Source organism: Diospyros lotus, chromosome 14 (genome assembly GCF_014633365.1).
Source record: "Diospyros lotus cultivar Yz01 chromosome 14, ASM1463336v1, whole genome shotgun sequence".
NCBI classification, from domain to species: Eukaryota; Viridiplantae; Streptophyta; class Magnoliopsida; order Ericales; family Ebenaceae; genus Diospyros; species Diospyros lotus.
Window position 1 is genome coordinate 29,141,264 of NC_068351.1, and position 21,196 is coordinate 29,162,459.

At 38.8% G+C, this 21,196-nt stretch overlaps 1 protein-coding gene across 3 annotated transcripts; it reads left to right on the plus strand.

Annotated features, from left to right (window-relative positions):
• The first annotated feature begins 964 nt into the window (after window positions 1–964).
• LOC127790605 (uncharacterized) lies at window positions 965–20,908 on the plus strand. Of its 3 annotated transcripts, none has more exons than XM_052320182.1 (7): window positions 965–1,103; window positions 1,909–3,371; window positions 12,024–12,113; window positions 18,092–18,373; window positions 19,093–19,158; window positions 19,270–19,500; window positions 20,290–20,908. In XM_052320182.1, the coding sequence occupies exons 2-7, from the start codon at window positions 1,988–1,990 to the stop codon at window positions 20,508–20,510; spliced, it is 2,274 nt and encodes a 757-aa protein (XP_052176142.1). In that variant the 5' UTR covers window positions 965–1,103; window positions 1,909–1,987; the 3' UTR covers window positions 20,511–20,908. The 3 variants fall into 3 exon arrangements, with proteins under 3 accessions (XP_052176142.1, XP_052176140.1, XP_052176141.1); XM_052320180.1 differs by having other exon boundaries at window positions 1,012–1,457; XM_052320181.1 differs by having other exon boundaries at window positions 1,012–1,425.
• Window positions 20,909–21,196: the final 288 nt, after the last annotated feature.

The following is a 21,196-nucleotide window of genomic DNA, read 5'->3' on the forward strand; positions in this document are numbered from 1 at the left end:
GATTTAACATCATATTTTTTTAATTGTTAAGTAAGCACAACAAATCAGTCAATCTATTTAAATATTGCTAATTGGTCATTCACGTGGGTATTAATATTCCGTCACAGTAATGTCTTAAAATAATAATTTTTAATAATTAAAATTTCAAATTTTAACATTTTACATATAAAAAATTCAACATCATATTTTTTAATTATTAAAGAGACTAACATATCTATTATGCTTTTTGTTTCTCCAGTCATCAATTAAAAACCAGTTCATCTTTTTTTTTTTCATTCAATTCATCCATCAAGTCATTATTTAAAGACATTTTTAATATATAGTATATATAAAGGAAGGCTTAGAGGCTAAGAAAGTAGGCACAGAGAGAGAGAGAGAGAGTGAGGCTAATTAATTTAATTGCACTTATTTGTGTAGTGTAATCCATCTCCTCTTTGAACCTTTAGTTGGAGTTGTATCCATTATCCATTAATAGACACCCTTTTTCTCTCCCCCTGTCTCGCCTCCTCTCCTCTCCTCGTCAACTGTCGTGTCGAGTCTGTCCCCTCTTGTTTAATCACCTCAGCTAATCCAACCTTCTTAACATTATTTATTTATTTATTAATAATAATATTCTCACCCAGCAGCACCAGCACCAGCAGCATCTCCACTTCCACCCAGCCCAGCCGATTGAAGCCGACTTCCTCAAGGCGGGAAAAAGGGACCGCCACGTGGCAGCTTCCATCGTCTCTGCGGCTCGGCTCACTCTGGCACCGCTCCGGTCTGCGTTAGTCGCACGCCATGTCATGTTGTCAGCAACCGGTCCCACGCTGAAAGGACGAATGTACCACCGGCCTCCACACGCGTCGGAACCTGGTAGGCTCGACACTGAGACGGAGCTAGGTTCCGGCCGCACGACAGCAGAGACGTCGGACTCGTGTGGGCCATGGGTGTCTACGTGGCACCCTTATGGGTGAGCCGCGTGGGTCCCACACCGAACCCTTTAAAACTCTCACACAGCCCTAAGCGCCAAAAATCCTCTCTCTCTCTCTCTCTCTCTCTCTCCTCTCTCTCTCTCTGTAAGCTCGCATTTGTGCATTCGTCTCCGATCAAAACCATTCCTGGTATGGCCCCTTTCTGAAACCCCCAAATCCACGCATATATACGGTGGATGCATACAGATATCGTCTCAATTTCTGTAATCGCGGGACGTTTTCGTGTATATGTCGGATTGATTGGAATGATGAAACAGCTTGTTTTCTGCAATTCCATCTAATTCGCTTCTATCTGTTGCGAATTTCGAGCTTTCGCTGCGTTCCCCTTTCGAATTTGTACTGTATACTGCTACTGCTCTTTACTTTCTATTGGCGGTTTGTGTTTGCTCATCTCTACTCGTGTTGTTTGCTATTAAAGACGGAAGAAGCATTTGTTCGGATTCTTACCTTGGTTCGACCTTTAAACTAGATGCATCCCTCCTGGTATTTTCACTTCTGCTTTTCATTATTTGGGGGATTTGTGACCTGCCAATCTGATTTCTGGCCTTTTTTAAAATAAAATTATCTACTGTTTTTCACATGTTTTGGATGATTTCTTCCTGTGTTCCTCGTGTTTCTTTGTTTGAGTTGTAAGAAGGTCCTCCTGGTATGCAGAGATTTTATAAAATTCTCTTTTTAGGGTTCAAATGAATCTAGTTGATTGAGTAACAAGCCCAGATGGGGATTGAACTTCTGCATTTACAATCTATGTACGTATACACAAACATATAGATGACTATGCAGTCCACCCTTATGCGGTCAAAGATAGTTTTTTTGAATACTCATTGTAGATAAGAGATATGCAGATGAGATGCAACATTTCCATATAAAATGCAGTGGAAAATCTTCTGAGCTTCACTTTCCATTAGCTTGACAACCTTATGTATTTGTGCAGGCATATCAGTACTATCTGGTAGAAACAGAATATTTTGAGTATTTTCTGGGCTTATTGTTTCATCCAGAATCCTCGAGCAATGGGGAACTTTAAGAATTTGGAGTTAGGGAACCCATCTGCCTCTAGTTCTTGTCTACAGATGAATAATGAATTTGCTATCACCAGTAGACAGAATTATGCTTCTGAAGGCACTGCAGTTTTTCATAATGGCAGCAATGCTAAAGTTGATCCTTTGTCCTTCACATACATGCCATTTTCAGTTTCTCCTTTTCCTTCGAAAAACATGCACGTGACATTTCAACCACACACACAGAAAATTCCTCAAAACTATGGCAATTTGATGGTTGATCTTAACCAGCAGCAGCTCCATAACTTGCAAAATCCCCTGATTGGCCCAAATTCCATCATTGGTGGTAATGTACCCAGCCTATATGGGCAAGAGTTTCAGTGTCCTGAAAGAAATGTGAAGGGGATATCATGCACTGGTGACAACTGTGAGATTGCCAGTAATGTGATGAATGATTCAACTCATCTTAACAGCGTCCAGGTCCATGAAACTAACAGATATTTCACACCAGTAAGAGGTAATGGTGGTGGAGGTAATGAAATGATCTGGCATGATGGAGAAGCAGATATTGGGAATATCCATGGGCTACATGTCAATAATCTTGTTGGTGCAAAAGATAGTGCGGGTATGTTGTATCAGGCCCCAAATAGTGGTGGAATAAGTAACAGTAATACTGATAAGGTATCTCCAGCATCTCACTTTGGTTGTCCGAATACAATTGATGGTAGTTTTCTTTCACTTGGAATTGGAGGTAGCATGGATACTAGATCTAATCTTTATCCCAGTAACAGAAAGATTATTGGGGAACTGGATGGGGCTGCTTCTTCTCAGCTAAATACTTGCCATGTTCAACAACCAGCTGGAACCTCCCTGAATGCAGGTCAGAACTTGGTTGGTGGATTTTCAAGCTTCCAAAGTAACATTCGTGGATTCACAAGTCTGGGGCATCATGTGGGAGGCTGGACCTTGCCTAACAATAATGTTGGAGTTAGACCTAGTAGTAATAGTCATTTGAATTCAAGCCAATTCCATATTTTACGACCACAAGCTTATGTGGAACATGATTTTCCTACATCCAGCACCTGGAACCTAGATATTATTAGTGATGCAAATGCAGGATATGGAAGTGTAGATCCTTGTGAAGGCCTTGTAGGTGGTCTAGGTGCAACTTCAGGACCATCTAATAGCAGCTTAAGTGGGTGGCTTGATTGTCAGCAAACTGGGTCATCTGGATTGGAATCAGAATCTATACTGCTTAGCTGCACTGCCGCTCAACCAACTTTTCACCAGCTAAACAAACACTTCAAAGAAACATTACAGAACTTCCCAAGAGAGTCTTCTATGGTTGCTTCTCGAATGGGATTCAAAGGGAACCCTAATAAACAAGACTGTTCAGGTAAGTGATGACAATCATTCCTCCTCCCCTCCTGATGAAAGTAACACCTTAACATTTAGTTTGTAAGTCAGAATTTTCCTTTCTAGTTTTGGTGAGGAATGTGGTAGTTGAGGCCTTTTTGTCTATGTCATATTGCATTTGTTTGACTATATTAATATTTGTTCTTTGTTTCTTGTTATAATCCTTGGATCATGTAATGCTGGAAAATGATTTAAATTAAGTGCCCATCTGGCCAACCTTTGACCAGTTATTGGGTGATTCCTGTATGAATTCTAATAAATATATTGCATATCATATTATAATTCATTTAACATAAAATAATATTTGTATGTTAAACCACCATCTTCTGAGACACAACAGATTGACCTTCCAGTACAGTGATATTGGTCTTTGCATTTTCTCCTGAAGGCATTTCCGAATACTGAATCAGATTAATGATATGACGTCTTATTATGCTTGTTGTTACGATCCATATCAGTCAATCCATTATAAAATGATACTGGATAAAAGGATACTTAGGTTGTCAACAGTTTTTTTCTCTCTTCTAATCTGCTGGTTAAATGCAATTTATAGAATTGATATTGATCATGTGAAATTTCCCTCACATTTGAGACATGCTTTAATGATGTCAGAGTTATGTCAAGACTCACAAATGTTAAACTATGATCCTGCTTATTTGAATCAAAAGAAAAGATGAATTTTAATGGCACCCAAATTTTTTATATGATACTCTTTGGAAATGATTGAGCAACAATGTAAAAGAAACTGGTAGGAAGTCTAATAAGAGGAATACTTGAGTTTGCAGTTTGTTGGTTCATTGGGAATCCATCTTACTAGATTTTTTTGGGTCCTTGACTAAATAAGACTAATAGTAGAGCTCACAGCCTTGTCTTGTGGTGCAAATATGTTGTGATGAAATTGTGGAATGATTTGTACTTAATGTTCAAAATCTTGACATGGTGTAAAAGCCCTGGTTCTATGGGGTCTCGGGTAAACATCTTTTTTATGTGTTCCCCCCCCCCCCCCCCCCCCAATCATTCATGCTTGTTTTGTACTTTTATTCTGCATTAATGCACATTACTTAAGCTTGTCCATGTGCAACTATGCAGTTCCAATCGGTGTACCCTAACATGCATCGTTGAGCTGCTTTTTCTAATAGCTTAACCTATTGAGACAAGTGGTAAATTAACACATAAATATTGAATAAAATGATACTTTTTCCCTATCTTCTCTCTTTCCTTCTTCTCATCCTCATGCTGGGAGCTTCTCTTTACCTCATTGTGCTACAATGATACAATCAAATGGGCTAGGGCTTACTAAATAGGACTCCCCAAGCAACTAAAGTTGCTCCTACATTGGATTTTCTGTGGCTGCCAAAGTGTCCGTGGCTGGAATTATACCACCACTGTGCTAGAGCTAACCACCTATGCCAACTCTTGGGTTGCAGCAAACACATGCATCGAAGGTAGGTTTCGAGGCTTTGATTCACCCTTTCTATCTACCCATCTGATTGGAGATGATAGGCAGTTGAAAGGTTGAGTTCCGTGCCCATGTTCTTCATTAACTCCCTCCAAAAGTGATAGGTAAAGATCTTATCCCAATCCGATATGATGGACTTAGGAACCCCATGCATAGCTACTACCCGGTCAATGAATGCCCTAGCCACTTCTTGGGCTGTGTAGGGTGCGCTAATCCCACAAAGTGTGCAAACTTAGTTAGCTTGTCGACAACCACCATTACACAATCTTTGCCTTCGGATCTTGGCAGCCCTTCAATGAAATCCATGGGCACACTTGTCCATGACTGTTCTGGGATGGGTGGGGGGTTGCAGCAGCCCTGGGTATGCCACATTCTCATGTTTGCACCTCTTACATGTATCACACCCCAAAACAAAATCCTTGACTACCACCCTAAGCCCAGGCTAGTGGAATAGCTATCGCACCCTCAAGTAGGTATTTTGGATGCTCGAATGTCCTTCTAAAGGGGACTTATGAAGGGACTGCAGAATTTTCCTCCTGAGCTCCTCCTTGTGGCCTATTACTATCCTGCCTTTATACCTCAACATACCATCCACCATCGTGTACCCTTCTGCCTCCCTATTTCCCAGAGCCAGTTTTTTCAACAGGCTTTTCATGTGATCATCTCCCTCATAGCTATTCACCAGCTCCTTACACCATTCGGGAATTACAACAGTCAAAGCAGCTGCACTTGCTTCCTCTTGGCATCTCAATAAGGCATTCGTTGCTAAGTTCTCCTTTCCTTTCTTATATTGGATGGAGTAATCCAACCCCATCAGCTTGGCCATTCCTTTCTTTTGTAGTTGAGTTTGAAGCTTTTGTTGGAGTAAGAACTTCAAAGACTCATGATCAGTTTTGATTATAAACCTTCCCGCCTCCAAATAATGGCGCCACTTTTCCACAAGCCATTAGGACAACCAATAATTCCTTCTCATACATACTCAGTCCGAGGTGTTTAGGACTAAGGGCTTGGCTTAAAAAAGCCAATGGTCTACCATCTTGCATCAACATTGCCCCAATACCAACCCCACAAGTATCCATCTCAAGCACAAAAGGCTTGTTGAAGTCCGACAGCCCTAATGTGGGTACCCTGCTCATTGCCATCTTCAGTTTCTCGAAAGCAGAGTCTGCCTCCTGCCCCCACTGGAAGTTTCCCTTTTTCAATAAGTTAGTAAGTGGTTTGCTCATGACCCCATAGCCCTTAACAAACCTGCGGTAGTAACCAGTGAACCTTAAAAATCCCCTAAGAGCCCTTATTGTAGTGGGTTTTGGCCAACTAAGCATAGCTTCCACCTTTCTTTGATCGGTACTGATCCCCTTCTCCAAAATTTAAGTGTCCCAAGTATTCCACTTGGTCCTGGCCGAATGCACACTTAGATTTTTTAATGAATTGTTGGTTTCTTCTAAGGACCTCAAGGGCAGTTCTTAGGTTGTTAAGGTGTTGGTCCAAGGTGGGGCTATATACAAAGATGTCATCAAAGAATACAAGGATGAATTTTCTTAGGCAGGGTTCAAATATCCGATTCATTAGAGATTGGAAAGTGGCTGGGACATTGGTGAGCCCAAAGGGCATCACCAAGAACTCAAAATGACCATGGTGAGTTTGAAAGGCCGTTTTGTGGATATCCTCGGGCTTCATCCTTATTTGGTGATAGCCCGAGCGCAAATCCAGCTTGGAAAAGAATTTGGCTTGGTGTAGCTCATCCATAAGGTCTTCAACAAGGGGTATAGGAAATTTATCTTTGATGGTTAGAGAGTTAAGTTGGCGATAGTCTACACAAAAGCGCCAAGAACCATCTTTTTTCTTTACGAACAGGACGGGGGAAGCAAAAGGGCTTTGGCTGGGTCTAATGAAGGATTGGTTCATCATTTCTTTTACCATCCTTTCAATTTCAGTTTTTTGAATAGGGGCGTAGCAGTATGACCTAACATTGACTGGCTCCACATTCGGTTTTAGGTTAATGGCATGGTCCAAAGTTCGGTTAGGAGGAAGGGTCTTTGGTTCCACAAAGAGGTCCTTAAATTCTACCAAACCGTTTTGCTTGTGGCTGATAGTGAGTTATAGCTCCCCAAGCCCTTTTCCGTTAGGACTCTCTTCCACTTCCACAATGGAAAACAGCTATGTGAACTGGCTCCATTTGCTCTTGAGGACCCTTTGCAGCCTCTTACCAGTAATCATCTTGCAGGTAGCAGCTTCTCGCCCACTTGTAAGAGTCATTCTTCTCCCTTCTTTTTCAAAGGAGACTTCCATACGGTTGAAATCAAAGCTTATGGGGCTCACCCCTTTCATCCAATCCACTCCTAACACGGCATCACACCCTCCTAGCTACAACAACCTAAGGTTTGCCTCGAATTTTTCTTCTTGCATTTCCCATACAAACCCCAGGGGGGCTGAGTTGCTCAACACTCGATTTCCATTAGCAACAGTCACACTCAGGGGCGACATTCCAGTGAGTTGGCACTTTAGCTTCCTGGCAATGCTATCATCAAGGAAGTTGTGTGTGCTTCCACTGTCAATTAGAATTGACAAACTGCCCTCCTTCAACCTTAATTATCTTGTTGTTGGTGAGTCCCTTGAGGGCATGGAGGGATATTTCTCCATCATCCTCCCCTCTAATTTCCCTGAGATCTTCTCCTTCTTCCTCCTCTAGTCCACCATCTCTATCTCCTTCCAACAACAACAGTTGGTGTTTGCATTGGTGCCCGGGATAGTACCTATCACCGTACTTGTTACATGCGTCGGGTTACCTCTTAGGCTCCTCAAGTCGTCCCCCTTGATATGGATCACCAACATTTCTCCCCCCTACATTTCCCTTAATCGAGTCTTTATAAAACCCCTTGCTGCCAATTTCCCCCGGAGGTTACTTTCTATTGTTGTCTTTTTTTTTTTTTTCATAAGAGCTTCAACCACCAGCTCCTTCAACTTGGCACTCTCCGCTGCTTGTTCCACTGTTCTTGGTCTTATCATTTTTACCATCGATCGCAAATCCTCATTGAGGCCGCTAAGGAAGCTAGAAACAAAGTAGGCTTCCAATAGGTGGGGGTTATGGTTACTCATCAACAACCTCAACTCCCTAAACTGTCTCAAGTAAGACCCCACGTTCCCAGCTTGCCTTAACTTATTGAATTCCTCTATAGCATCCGACATGGTCCTCTCTCTGAACCTTTCACATAGCTTTTCAGGGAATTCCCCCCAAGTATAATTCTCCCTAGTTCGGGTCCACCCTTGGAACCACACATCTATCATATCATCAAAGTAAGCAGCAGCTAAGGCCACCCTTCTCTCTGCTGGCACATTATACCATTCAAACAACCGCTCACACTTCCTAATCCACCACCTGGGATTAGCTCCCTCGAATACAGGAATCTCCATTCGTGGCATGGGAAATCCTGGTTGAGGTGGAGTAAACTTGTCCTCCCGACCCCTCCTTGTTACCGTTTCGACCTCATCGTCCTACTCAACCTCAATCTCTGATGCACCATTTCCCCAGTTCATCCTTTCATTATGTAAAATAGGTTTTGTTCTAGTTCTAGGAGGGAAGTCAAGGGCCATTCTTACCTAGTTTTGCTGGGTGAACATTAGCATAAACCGCTGAAGCTAATTCCCCATCTCCTCTCTCATCTGGTTGATATCTTCCCTCATTTGATTCAAACCACCTTCGAGCCTATGCTTTAGTCCCCTGATTGCCTCATAATTCTTCTCAGATCCCTGTTCCAAACGATCCACGCGATGCTGGAACTCTCCCATGGTCAAAGTGACTTGCTGGAGTTGTGACTCCATATTCTTCATGCGACTCCCTTCGGCCATCTCTCTCGCCGTTGTTACTCCAATTGTCAGGATCGAGGCTCTAATATCAAATGTCACAGTTATGGAATGTGACAATAACAATCCTTCTAATTCAATGTGAATTAGAAGAAATAGTGAAGAACTGTGGAAGAAAAGGAGAGATTGGAAGAGAACGAGAGGAGGAGAGTGTGAAAGAAGTTGAGAGAGTATGGATTGAATTCTTGTTTGATGATCGATAATCTCTTACAAGGGTAGTCTAAGCTTATATAGCTTGCTCTAGGGTGCTGCCACAACAAATCATAACTCTCATAACAAACTATTTGGTTCTATTCTAGCCACCTTTACACCTAGATATTCCTTCTAACTAACTAACAGCTGGAAAAGAGAATTACAATTAAACAATAAAGAGAAACAGTGAGAGTAAATAATTCCGTAGCAAAATTGGCCTGGGTTGGCCTCTATTTTGTGACACACCCTAGAGAGGTACAAGGCACAACTGGTCGCCAAGGGCTATACTCAGTCCCATGGCATAGACTATTTGGAGACCTTTGCCCTCGTGGCAAAGATAACAACAACTCGCATCCTTATATCCCTAGTAGCTACGTTCGGGTGGCAGCTGCAGCAACTAGACATAAAAAACGCCTTCTTACATGGAGATTTGGAGGAGGAGGTCTTCAAGGAATTACCTCCAAGATTGCAATGAGGAGCAGGGAAAATCTGCAGGCTTGAGAAGGCTTTGTATGGACTCAAACAGTCTTCTTAAGCCCGGTTTGGCCAGTTCTCTAAGGCTATGAAATCTATGGGGTACCATCAAAGTAGAGGGGATCATACTTTTTTTATCAAACACTTGGGAGAAAAGGTAACAACCCTATTAGTTTATGTTGATGATATTGTGTTGACAAAAAATAATGAAGAAGAACAACACCTACTCAAGGAGAATTTAACCAAGGAATTTGAAATTAAAGACCTTGGTATGCTGAAATATTTTTTGGGCATCGAAGTAGCATACTCTAAGGCAGGGATGTTCTTGTCTCAACGAGAGTATGTACTTGATTTACTAGTTGAAACAGGTATGATAGGGGGCAAGGGTGCTGGCTGGCACACTAGTGGATCCAAACACTAAGTTGAAGGAGAACCATACCGGAGAGGCAGTGGATAAGGGCAGATTTCAAAGGTTAGTAGGGAGGTTGATATACCTCTCTCACACTAGGCCTGACATAGCCTTTGTTGTCATCCAAGTGAGTCAATTCATGCATAATCCTATAGAGGAACACATGCATGCTGTGCGGAGGATCCTGAATTATCTAAAGGCTACACCGGCAAAGGTATTCTCTTTACTCTAGGGACTTATTTACAGCTTCATGAATATACAGATGTTGATTATGGAGGGTCCCTAGTTGATCGAAGATTCACAACAGGTTAATGTGTGTTCTTAGGAGGTAACTTGGTGTCTTAGAGAAGCAAGAAGCAGGGAGTAGTGGCTCAATTTAGTGCTGAGGCAAAATTCAGAGCTATAGCCCTTGGGTTGTGTGAGCTCTTATGGCTAAAAATCATTCTAGAAGACTTAAAGGTACAAGTGCATAGACCTATTGAGCTATTGTGTGATAATCAATCGGCTCTTAGTATTGCCCAAAATCCTGTTCAACATGACAGGACCAAGCATATAGAGATTGACCGCAATTTCATCAAGGAAAAGTTGGATTCAGGACTCATTTATCTGTCCTATGTACCATCCAAACAACAAGTGGTCGATATTCTTACTAAAGGCTTGGCACTCAACCGGTTTGAGGATCTAATTGGCAAGTTGGGAATGATCGACATTCATTCACCAGCTTGAGGGAGAGTATTAATATCGTTGGAAATATCCCACAATCTATGGCATTGATTATCAATCCCAATGATCCCATAATATATGTGATTAATTATAATCAATCTTATCCCACAATCCATGGGATTGATTATAATCAATCTTAATTGTTGGGATTGATTGATGTTTATTAGTAATTGATGTAATTAGGATTTTTTTCTTTTTTCCTTAGTTATAGGGGTTCGATTATTTTCTTTCTCCTATATACATTGTAATCAGTCCTAGTGAAGTGTAAGAGAGAAAATATACCAAGTTTTCAGTCTTGTTCTACATATATATATATGTATATATACGTATGCATGTATGTATAACAACAATAAGTCTTAATCCTCTTAAGAAAAAAGTCTTAATCCTGTTAGTTGGCTACATGGAATTTAGCTCACCAATCATTTCTATGCATCACATAAGACAATTATATCCCATGTCATACATAAGATTTTCCTATCAAGTTTCCTTAGGTTTTCTTCTGACTTCTTTCATTTCATCCACTTGTATAATATGTGTGTTTTTTGGTTTTTTTTCTCACATGTTCAAACCATCTAATTGCATCTTATCTTCAATAGTGTCACTCCAATTTTATTACTAAAAATCTCTTTTTTAAGTTTGTCTTTTCTTGTATGGCTGCCAATTCACCACAACACCCTCATCTAGCTGCACTCGTATTTTCCACATCTTGGTACTTAAATGCCCAACATCTTGTGCCATACAATAAAATTGGTTTTAGAGAATGTGAGTTAATATAAAGTATATTATTTGTTGTTTGGATTGCCCTTGTGTTCTAATCCTTTTTAAATGTTCCCATGTTGATCTGGCTGTGTTATGTCGTATCTTGGTCTGTTCTTGTTCCTCTGTGTGTGTGTTTATTTGTACTTTATCCACTTTGTTTGATTTAAGGATAATCACAGTCTTGAAGCTACTGGATATCACTGATGAATATATGGATATATCAATCATTTGGCTGAATTCAAAAACTGAAAATTGTTTGTGAAGCATTAAAAGTAATATCAGTTATCATGTTATGGTCAGTATGATAGATTCATTGACATGAACAAGAGATTATATTTTGGACTTTAAGGGAGGAGATGTCTAGGTTGCAGTTATCTTCTATGACAAAGAAAAAGAAAAGAACCCAAAAAATGGAATTGCAGAAATTCTTGCCTTTTCTTTATCCCTTTTTTGGGGATCGTTTGCCATGTTGGGGGGAGAAGGGAGGCTGGGAGCATAAAAAAGGTAATATATTTCTAGAAAAGGATAAAAGAACAATGAACAGGGAAAACAAATTTGTAGTATCCTATGGGCCATTGCCTGTCCCTGCTTCCTTGTAATCTAAATGACAAGATTGGATTTTAAAGGGAGTCCTTTTAACTTACATACATTTTGGAAGTTCTGATGGTGAGAAAGAGAGATTCCATTACAGGCATGTTGCTATTTTCAGATTTTTAAGTTTTCTTTAGGTTCACACTGTTGCAATATATCTGCAGGGCCTTTGTTTCCAGCTTCTAAGAGTCATGTAGGTCATGGTGTTTCTGAAAATGCTCAAACTCCTATGAGGCAACATTTTCAACCAGCTGGTAAGGGCGTTATACTCTTCTCACCTTTTATTGCACCTTCAATTATATATCTTAATCAGGAAAAGCAAAAGAAAGAAAAAACTTTATTTAAAAATATTGGTCCAATGAAAATCTAAAAGTGGAGAACCTTGCCGCCCAAGAACCAATGTTATTGATGCTTATGTCAATTAAGCAATGTAGTTACCAATTTCTACTGCTTTTACTACCTAGTCCATAAATTTCTGTTTGGCATGACAGGAAATTCCCAGTCATTATCTGTGAAGGGGAAAAAAACTTCATTAGCAAAAGATGATTATTTGAAGAAACAACTTTTGCAATATTGTCTGTGATCATCTCATAGTCTTCAACCCTCTTTCCTATTAGTAACAGGACCCTAGTAAGCTTTGGTAATAGGCATATCTCTTTGACATATTGACTTGCTCCACATAAAGTTATTTTGCATGATGATAATACAAGCTGTTATTACCACACATGATGATATCTTGAGTTAAATTTCTCTTTAATTAAGTCATGTGTATCTAGTGAATGAACAAACTTGCTTAGTGTCAAGTGAGCTAGGGCCACTGCATCGGCGCCCGGATGTAGTGACAAATGAGCGAGGGTCCTCGCATTTGCTTGGACGGATGTGAGTAAAGAAGTTAGTCCAAAATCAAAATCAAAAACAAAATCAAATTCAAATTCAAAGTCAAAGCCAAAATCAAAATCATAGATTAAGGATTGAGTCATGGAACATTAACAGGCAAAGCTATAGAAGTGGTAGATGTGATGATTAGGAGAAAGATTAATATTATGTGCCTTCAAGAGACGAGATGGGTAGGGAAAAAAGCAAAAACTTTATCAGAAACTGGATATAAAATATGGTACACAGGAAATGATCGAGTGAAAAATGAAGTGGGGATTATTATGGATAAAAGCTTAGTAGATGAGGTAGTAGATGTAAAGAGAATAGGGGATAGGATTATTATGGTGAAGATTGGTCTAAGAAGAATGACTATGAATATCTTTAGTACATATGCACTACAAGTGGGGTTAGGTGAGGATAAAAGCAAAATTTTGGGAGGACCTAAAGGGACTCATACAAATGATACCAAGAGAAGAGAAAGTGATTATAGGAGGTGACTTAAATGGTCACGTGGGTAGAGACGAAAACGGCTATAGAGAGGTACATGGAAGGTATGGATTCGGGGAAATTAATAATGATGGTAAGTCTATTCTAGATTTTGCTATGCCATATGGGCTCATCATAACCAATACTAGATTTAAAAAACACAACGAACACTTAATCACATATAAAAATGTCACATCAAGTACCCAAATAGATTACTTCCTCATAAGACAAGAGGATCGGTTATGTTGTAGGGATTGCAAGGTGATACCGGGAGAGTGTTTGACTACTCAACATAGACTTTTGGTACTTGATGTCCAAGTAAGAAATTGGAAGAGAAAAAATCACATAAAACAAAATCAAAGAATTAGGTGGTAGGATTTAAAAGGGGAGAAACAATTAATCTTCAAAAAAAAATTAAGAGGTAGGAAGGGAATAGAATGGAGAAGGACAGACAAACCAAATGTGGAGGGAAATGGCTACTGCCCTAAAAAGCACAACAATGGTAGTCCTTGGAGAGACAAATGGTAGAGCTCCAAACCTTAAGGAGTCTTGGTGGTAGAATGAAGAGGTACAATTGAAAATTAGAAATAAGAAAATTTGCTATAAGGTTGTATATTAGTGTAGTAATGAAGAAAACCTAAAAAATTATAAAGAAGCAAAAAATGCAGCAAAAAGAGTTGTTAGTGAAGTAAGGTCAAAAGCATATGAGAATCTATATAAACGACTTGATACAAAAGATGGAGAAAAAGATATATATAAATTAGCTAAAGCAAGAGAAAGAAAAGCAAGGGCTCTAAACTAAGTGAAATGCATAAAAGATGAAAACCAAAATGTATTAGTGAATGAGGGACCAGATAATATACCAATAGAAGCATGGAAATGCATGGGAGAAGAGGGCATCTCTTGGTTAACGAAATTATTTAACGTGATCCTTAAATAAAAAAAGATGTTAGATGAGTGGAGGAAAAGTACTTTGGTTCCTATATAGAAAAACAAAGGAGATGTTCAAAATTATGAAAATTATAGAGGAATTAAGTTAATGAGCCATACCATGAAATTCTGGGAGAGAGTAATAGAGCAGAGGCTCAGAAAAGAAACAGACATCTCGGAAAATCAGTTTGGTTTCATGCCTGGTAGGTCAACAATGGAAGATATATACCTACTGAGGCACCTAATGGAAAGGTATCGGGATCATCAAGACCTGCTTATGGTATTTATAGATCTAGAAAAGGCATATAATAGGGTTCCTAGATAAGTATTATGGAGGGTTTTAGAGAAGAAGGGAGTCCGAATAGCCTATATACATGCCCTCAAGGATATGTATCACGGTATAGAGACAAGGGTTAGAACATGCGGAGGGGATACTGAATCGTTTAAAATTACAATGGGACTACATCAAGATTCTGCACTAAGTCTATACTTATTTGCTTTAGTAATAAATAAACTCACTAAACACATTCAGACAGAGGTGCCATGGTGTATGCTATTTGCAAATGACATAGTGTTGGTAGATGAAACAAAAGAGGGAGTGAACACTAAGCTTGAGTTGTGAAAAAATAATTTAGAATCTAAGGGATTTAAATTAAGTAGAAGGAAAATAGAATATATGCAATGTAAATTTAGTAAGAATGCAAAAGTGGAGGATGTTATAATAAAATTGGAAGACCAAATCATACAAAGAAAAGACCATTTTCGATATTTGGGATTAGTGATTCAAAAAGATGGAGAAATTCACGAGGATGTCACGCATAGAATTAAGGTGAGTTGGCTAAAATGGAGAAATATATCGGGGGTGCTATGTGATGGTAAAATCCTATTAAAACTGAAAGAAAAATTCTATAAGACAGTTATAAGACCAGTTTTGTTGTATGACTCAGAATATTAGATAGCCAAATACCAGCATAAGCAAAAGATGAGCGTAGCGGAGATGAGGATACTAAGATGGATGTGCGGCTATACAAGAAAAGATAAAATTAGAAATGAGGTTATTTGTAATAAGGTAGGAGTAGTGCCAATCGAGGAGAAGATGAGAGAGACTAAACTAAGATGGTTTGGTCATGTGAGAAGAAGACCAAGAGACGCTCATGTGAGAAGAGTTGATGAAATGGAACAATCAATCAAAAAAAGAGGTAGAGACAGACTCAAGAAGACTTTGGGAGAGACATTAAAGTTTGATATGAAGTGTATGGACCTAAATGTAGATATGATAAAAGATAGAAATACATGGAAGTCTAGAATTCATATAGCCGACCCCGCATAGTGGGATAAAGGCTGAATATGTTGTTGTTATTGTTGAAACTTTTAATAGTTGCTAAAATTTTGGGGGTCATGAATCCTTATTTAGTAGTTTACTTGCCATGAATAATGTTGTTTATATTGTATATTTTGGGGATAGGAACCTTTATATTGAATAAAGTTCTTCTTTTATATATATATATATAAAAGAAGAACTATATATAAAGGCATTGCAGTTAGGATTGGCTTATAAACAAAGGCATTTAGAATGGATAATTTTGTTCAATATTTGTTTCTCCTTCTTGTAGCTTAGTGTATTTAGGATTATATTCTAAATAAAGGCATACAGAATGGACAATTTTATTCAACAAAAGTTGTGTATTTCTCCTGGTATGCATTTATATAGTCTCTTTGATGGACTCCATATTTGACCAAGTTGATTTGATTAATTTTTCTACACCTTCATCTGCTTCAATTGGTACCAAAGCAAGGAGTTTGTGTTGCAAGGTGTCCAATAATTGGGGCGAAGGAAGCGATTCCATCAACATTGCTTGTAGGATTAAATATTTGAAGGAGGTGGTTAAAAATGAGGTTTGCAATTAATGAAATCTGTGATATGCTTGCTGATATGATATGTGACTTAACACCAATCACACTAATATGCAAGGCACCAGAAAAGTAGCCTGTTCCCAACATGGTGTTGAACAAGCGGAAATTCCACAAAATCAATGCATTATAGAGCTTTATTTACACAATCCTCATCAAACCTGTGAAAAGGATGATTCTGATATAGATGAGAAAAATCATGCCTATGCCTAATTCCAACCAAGGGAGGGCAATAGAGATTTTGAAGAATATCAGTGAGACAAACATTCTCATGTTCCATGAGAATATGTATATTGAAATTTCTTGGATTGGATCTCTGAATATGAGAGAGTCTTTGAAATGATGGAAAATGGTGCAACTTGTGGCTTTTAGGTTCAAAGTGAGGAAGTTGTTTGGGGATCAACTGCAAAAGAATAGACTACACTACGGAACAACAACAGTTATGCTTGTCAGACTGCAGTGGTCCATGCCCAAAACACATACAACGAAATTTTGATTGCTTTTTTAGTTATTTTTCTTATCCCTATGGCTGGAATTAAAGCCTTGAGTTAGGGGTGTGGTTGCTTCCCCTGCCTTTTGTTGCCTTTGAATTCTTTTTAGTTCTACTCATCTTTTTACCAATTCCTAGTAATATTTGGGAGGCTCCATCTATTAATTTTTGTGGGGTCCCTCATACACAAGGAGGAGTAGATTCTATATTTGTTATAGGTGTTTAAGTTCTTAAAGATATCATGTCTGATTCCTTGTTAGAAGACATCTGATGCTTCTCTTATTGCACAGTGGTTCTTCCAAGAGCTTGTTAGACTACGGTATTCCTTAGTCTATTACTTTGGATTGAGACTAAGTGTCTTAGTCACTTCTGGATTACCTTGTGAAAAATATTTGATGCTTCACTTGTATTTAACAGCACTACCCACCCCTAAACTAATAATCAAATAAATGGAAGTGGTAAATCACACATTTGGAAATTTGCAGCATCCATTGGAGACAAAACAAGACAACAGAATCACACTTTATTAGCACAAGCAAAATTCCTTACTATAATACAGTCCATAGCTCCACATGAAAAATCACCTTTCTGATTAGTCTACTTTAAGACAGCATGGTATGCTCTAGTTCTTGCAGGTCTACCAAGTATTCCAGGAAGAAGTATTGGAGTAGTGGACATAGCTAGCAAGAAAGGTTAGGAAATACTAGAAGGCAAGTATAAACTTGAAAAAAACTAATGCAAGATATAAGAAAGCAGCATATAGGCACCAATCAGTAAAGAATTTGGGGAAGGAGACATGGTGATGGTATTCCTTTGCAGAGAGATATTTTTAGTTGGGAACTTCAACATATAGAATCTTGAAGATGAAACGGCAATTCCTGTCATTGGTCTGGGTAATTTTATTCTTTAAGAATTTGCATATTTCTCTTGTTGTATTTCTTTTTTTTCTTTTTTTTCCCTCCTGTGGCCTCAAGACTTCACTGGGTTAACATGATTACCTCTGCTTTTGTACTTTCCACTGCCTCAGTGTGAATTTATTTTGACTGTTAAATTGCTTATTCTTTTGATTTCTAACCAATGATGATCTGCTTTGTAAGACTTAGAAGCATCCAATTTACTGCAATAAAAAATATTGTTATTGCTTGAAAAATATTTTATGTTGGTTTCTTGTCTAACAGCTACAGCTAATTAAAGCCTCTTTACGTGATTTGGTGGATAAGTTAGATGGTTTGGTTTTTTCTTGTTGATGATTTTGTAACATATATCAAGGAAGCCTTCTCTCAACTACTTAAAAAATAAAATTGCAATTGTTCTGGTCACATGCATTGACTCACTTGTCATGCAATGCCCCCCCCCCCCCCCCCCCCCCCTCTCCCATTTTTTCCCTTTTTTTGGTGGGTGTATGTGTGTGTTTTGGTTGGGGGGGCGGGGGTGTGTTTGTTTAGTATTTCCTTGTCAATAATTTCCTCATTCAAAAACTTTGGATTATTGTATTCATTATATTATTATTATTCCTTTGTTTTCCATCCAACTTTGCAGGAACACTATCTTATGCTAATGATATTACTACACTTTGTGGTGCTGAGAGTAGTCAGTTGTCCAAGAATATACTGGAACAAGTTTTTAAGGGAAATGCTGCTCAGGCAAGTGGAAATGGCATTTTTCCCCCCAGGCTGGGGATTCAAGTTAATGAGCATATTTCTGCTCAAGCTGCTGGAGATGCTCTGTTTCCCAAAAGTGCAGATATTAAGGCCACTGACCCTAGAGCTGCATATGCTGCTGACTGTGGACTGTATCCCAAGGAGATAGGGTTCCAGATGAGTAAGTGTATTGCCTACTTTTAACTGGGAGATTCTCACTCTCTGTGGATTTAGTTCTTAATTAAATATAAAAATCTGGAACAATTCCCGTCACATTATCATGTTTATTTGGTATTAGGTAGATGTGAAATCATAAGATCAAGTAAAATTTGCTTTCTCAATACAGAAGATGCGACTAGTCATAACATTATAATGTGACTGGAATTGTTTTAGATTATCTTCTGCAAATGATGGGCAGGCTTCAAATTATGAAGCCAGCCCAATAGCCCATGGGGTAGGATTGGCTGGCTTAGATCATCGTGCAAGTGATTTGTTTTAAGTGATGGTGGTGGGTGTAACGTGGTCATTGTATTCAGTTAACCTTGGTCAACCTCAACTCAAGAGCTTAGCAGTTCTCCGTTCAAGAAAATTTCTTGAACCTGCTTTTTCTGCTCATGTTCATCTTTCAATTTCTTCACTCATACTACCATAGGTTTTAGTGGCCTTTTCTTGCAATCATGTCAGTTATCATCCTTCATAATGTATTTGATGCTTACCTACTTGTAAAACAGGTGAGCCTCAATCATTTTGTACAGATCTTCATCGGCCCACCTTCACCACTGGTGTTTCATCATTCAATATCTTGACTAATACTAAACATTGATTTAGCTTTCCTTGCTTGTGATTATGATATTTTTCTTGCCGGTGTACTATGTTCTGACAATTGTGCTCTTGTAATAGGATGCCCTCAAGAAGCTTTTCCTGTTCGGTTTCCCAAGGCTCTTCTTGATCCTACATGTTCTACTGGTATCAATTAATTAACTCAACAACCTATGATTCATATAAGTTCCGGTGATTGTTTTTTTTTATTTTTTATTTCCCCTTCTTGTGTCTATGGTATTGCTATTAAACTTGCAGGTCAAGGAAAATCACCTGCAAAAGGTTATGGGCTCTCCCAGGCTCCTGGTGCTTTTTGTGGTCTATCCCTTAAAAGGAGTACAGCTCGACCCCCTCCAGCTGATCCTAGGGTCCAGCGCAGGAGGATAGCACATCAACGTCGCAATCATCAATCTGGGCTAATCCAACCACAGAGTTATCCAGCTATTCCCTTTCCCATTCCTGCTGCTTTTCCTCATATAAAATGGCAAGGTATTTTTTTGTGGCTCCTCCAAATATCCTTTTGTCAGTTTTAAACATCCTGTGCATTTTGGAACATTTAACCTACCCTTATGGTTCACTATTAATATTACTCTTTCATGTCATAACATGGTTTTTTTTTTTTTAATTTATGATCTGATCGGTGCACTCCATAATTTTCTTTCATCTGTCAATTCAATCACGTTGTTAATGTGAACGGTCTTCATTGAGCTAATGTCTCACTCCATGATGACCTGTTATATCAAATGTTTGGTCTAGTCAGGCCCAAAGGTTATTTGTTTCTGTGAAGAAACCAGATTTTCCTTGGTAGTTCACTGCTCCACCCACGCTGGCCTGTCATATTTAAGTAAGAATTATGGTCAGAGGGTTTAAATTGACTAGGCGCGATAGTTGGCTATGATGCAGCCGTAATGTATCTTTGGAAGATTTTCTTTCCCCTTCAATCAGGAATGTTTCAATACTGTACATCAGTGTCTCGCTTGCCTGAGTCATCTTATTTCTTATTCTGCTCCAAAACGTATAGGTTGTCTTGCAGCTAGTAGGCTTTCAGACTTAGTCTACCAAATTTGCCATAGTGGATAAAGTGCTTAGTGATCATATGCTTGGAACAATGTCGCTAATGCAAAAATGATCTCATGCTCACAAGAGTGTGGAACAGTTTTTTTTTCTTCTTTTTTTTTCCACAGTATTTACAGTTTTACTTGAGCTTTTATTGGTATTAGCTATAATATTAATTTTTTGCAATAGAAGCATTAACACGGAGGAGATTGTGGTTTGCAGATTCTGATGGACTTTCTCAGCCAACTGGAGAGAAATGTATGTTATGTAAGAGGGATCTTTCCTTCACACCAGAAGGACCTGTGTACCAGCCAACTGTGCCCCCTGCTGTTGCTGTTCTTCCATGTGGCCACACCTTCCATGACCACTGCTTGCAGATTATCGTTCCTGAAGACCAGTCTAAAAATCCTCCATGCATTCCTTGTGCCATCAGCGAAACATAAGTTCCTTTACTCACTCTCATTGCAATTTCTAGGATAAAAAGTAGGTTTATGTCCAAAATTTTGCAGAACCTGTCAAAAGAGGAGGGGGAAAAAGGAGAGAAAGCTAGAAAGTCTTGGGGAGGAAATGTTGATATATAGTTGTAAATGAGATGAAATTCAGAGAAGTGTACATACAGAAAGTGGGTTGATGAAAGTGGTCCAAAAGATAGAGAATAGTTGGAGCTTTACAGGCTGCAGAAAATTATAGACAACCTCTGTTAATAGATTAAATTTAGCATAAACTTGAAGCTTATGAACATCTTTTTTGACCAAAATTGTGTTTCAATCTGCTGCGTTGATCTTTGGCCCTTAACAGTCGGCTTTTTTTGTTTAGTTGAAGATATCTGAAGTTAATATTTTCTTGGGCTCTTGCGTTTATTTAATTCTTCAGGTAGAAAGGAGAGATGATGATTTTCCTGTATTGATTAGTTGTAATTGTGATATTGTTGCAAATAGAGTTGGGTGGAGTTATTAGAATTCATATAGTTGATTGCACTTAGTGGTTTGTGATTGTCTTTGTATGTTTTACTGATTTGGCTGTAATTGCTTTGATTCTCTCTCTCTCTCTCTCGTGCGTGCTTTTCTTATTATGTTTTTTGGGTATGCATTAGGTAAATTTTCTAACACAAAATAGCTTATAAAATATT

Bases quoted from the DNA above. Each gene is read 5' to 3' on its own strand.
- LOC127790605 (XM_052320182.1), top strand. From the start codon at position 1,988: ATGGGGAACTTTAAGAATTTGGAGTTAGGGAACCCATCTGCCTCTAGT. The intron at 3,372-12,023 runs GTAAGTGATGAC...ATATATCTGCAG, and splicing joins TAATAAACAAGACTGTTCAG to GGCCTTTGTTTCCAGCTTCT. The intron at 18,374-19,092 runs GTAAGTGTATTG...CTCTTGTAATAG, and splicing joins GGAGATAGGGTTCCAGATGA to GATGCCCTCAAGAAGCTTTT.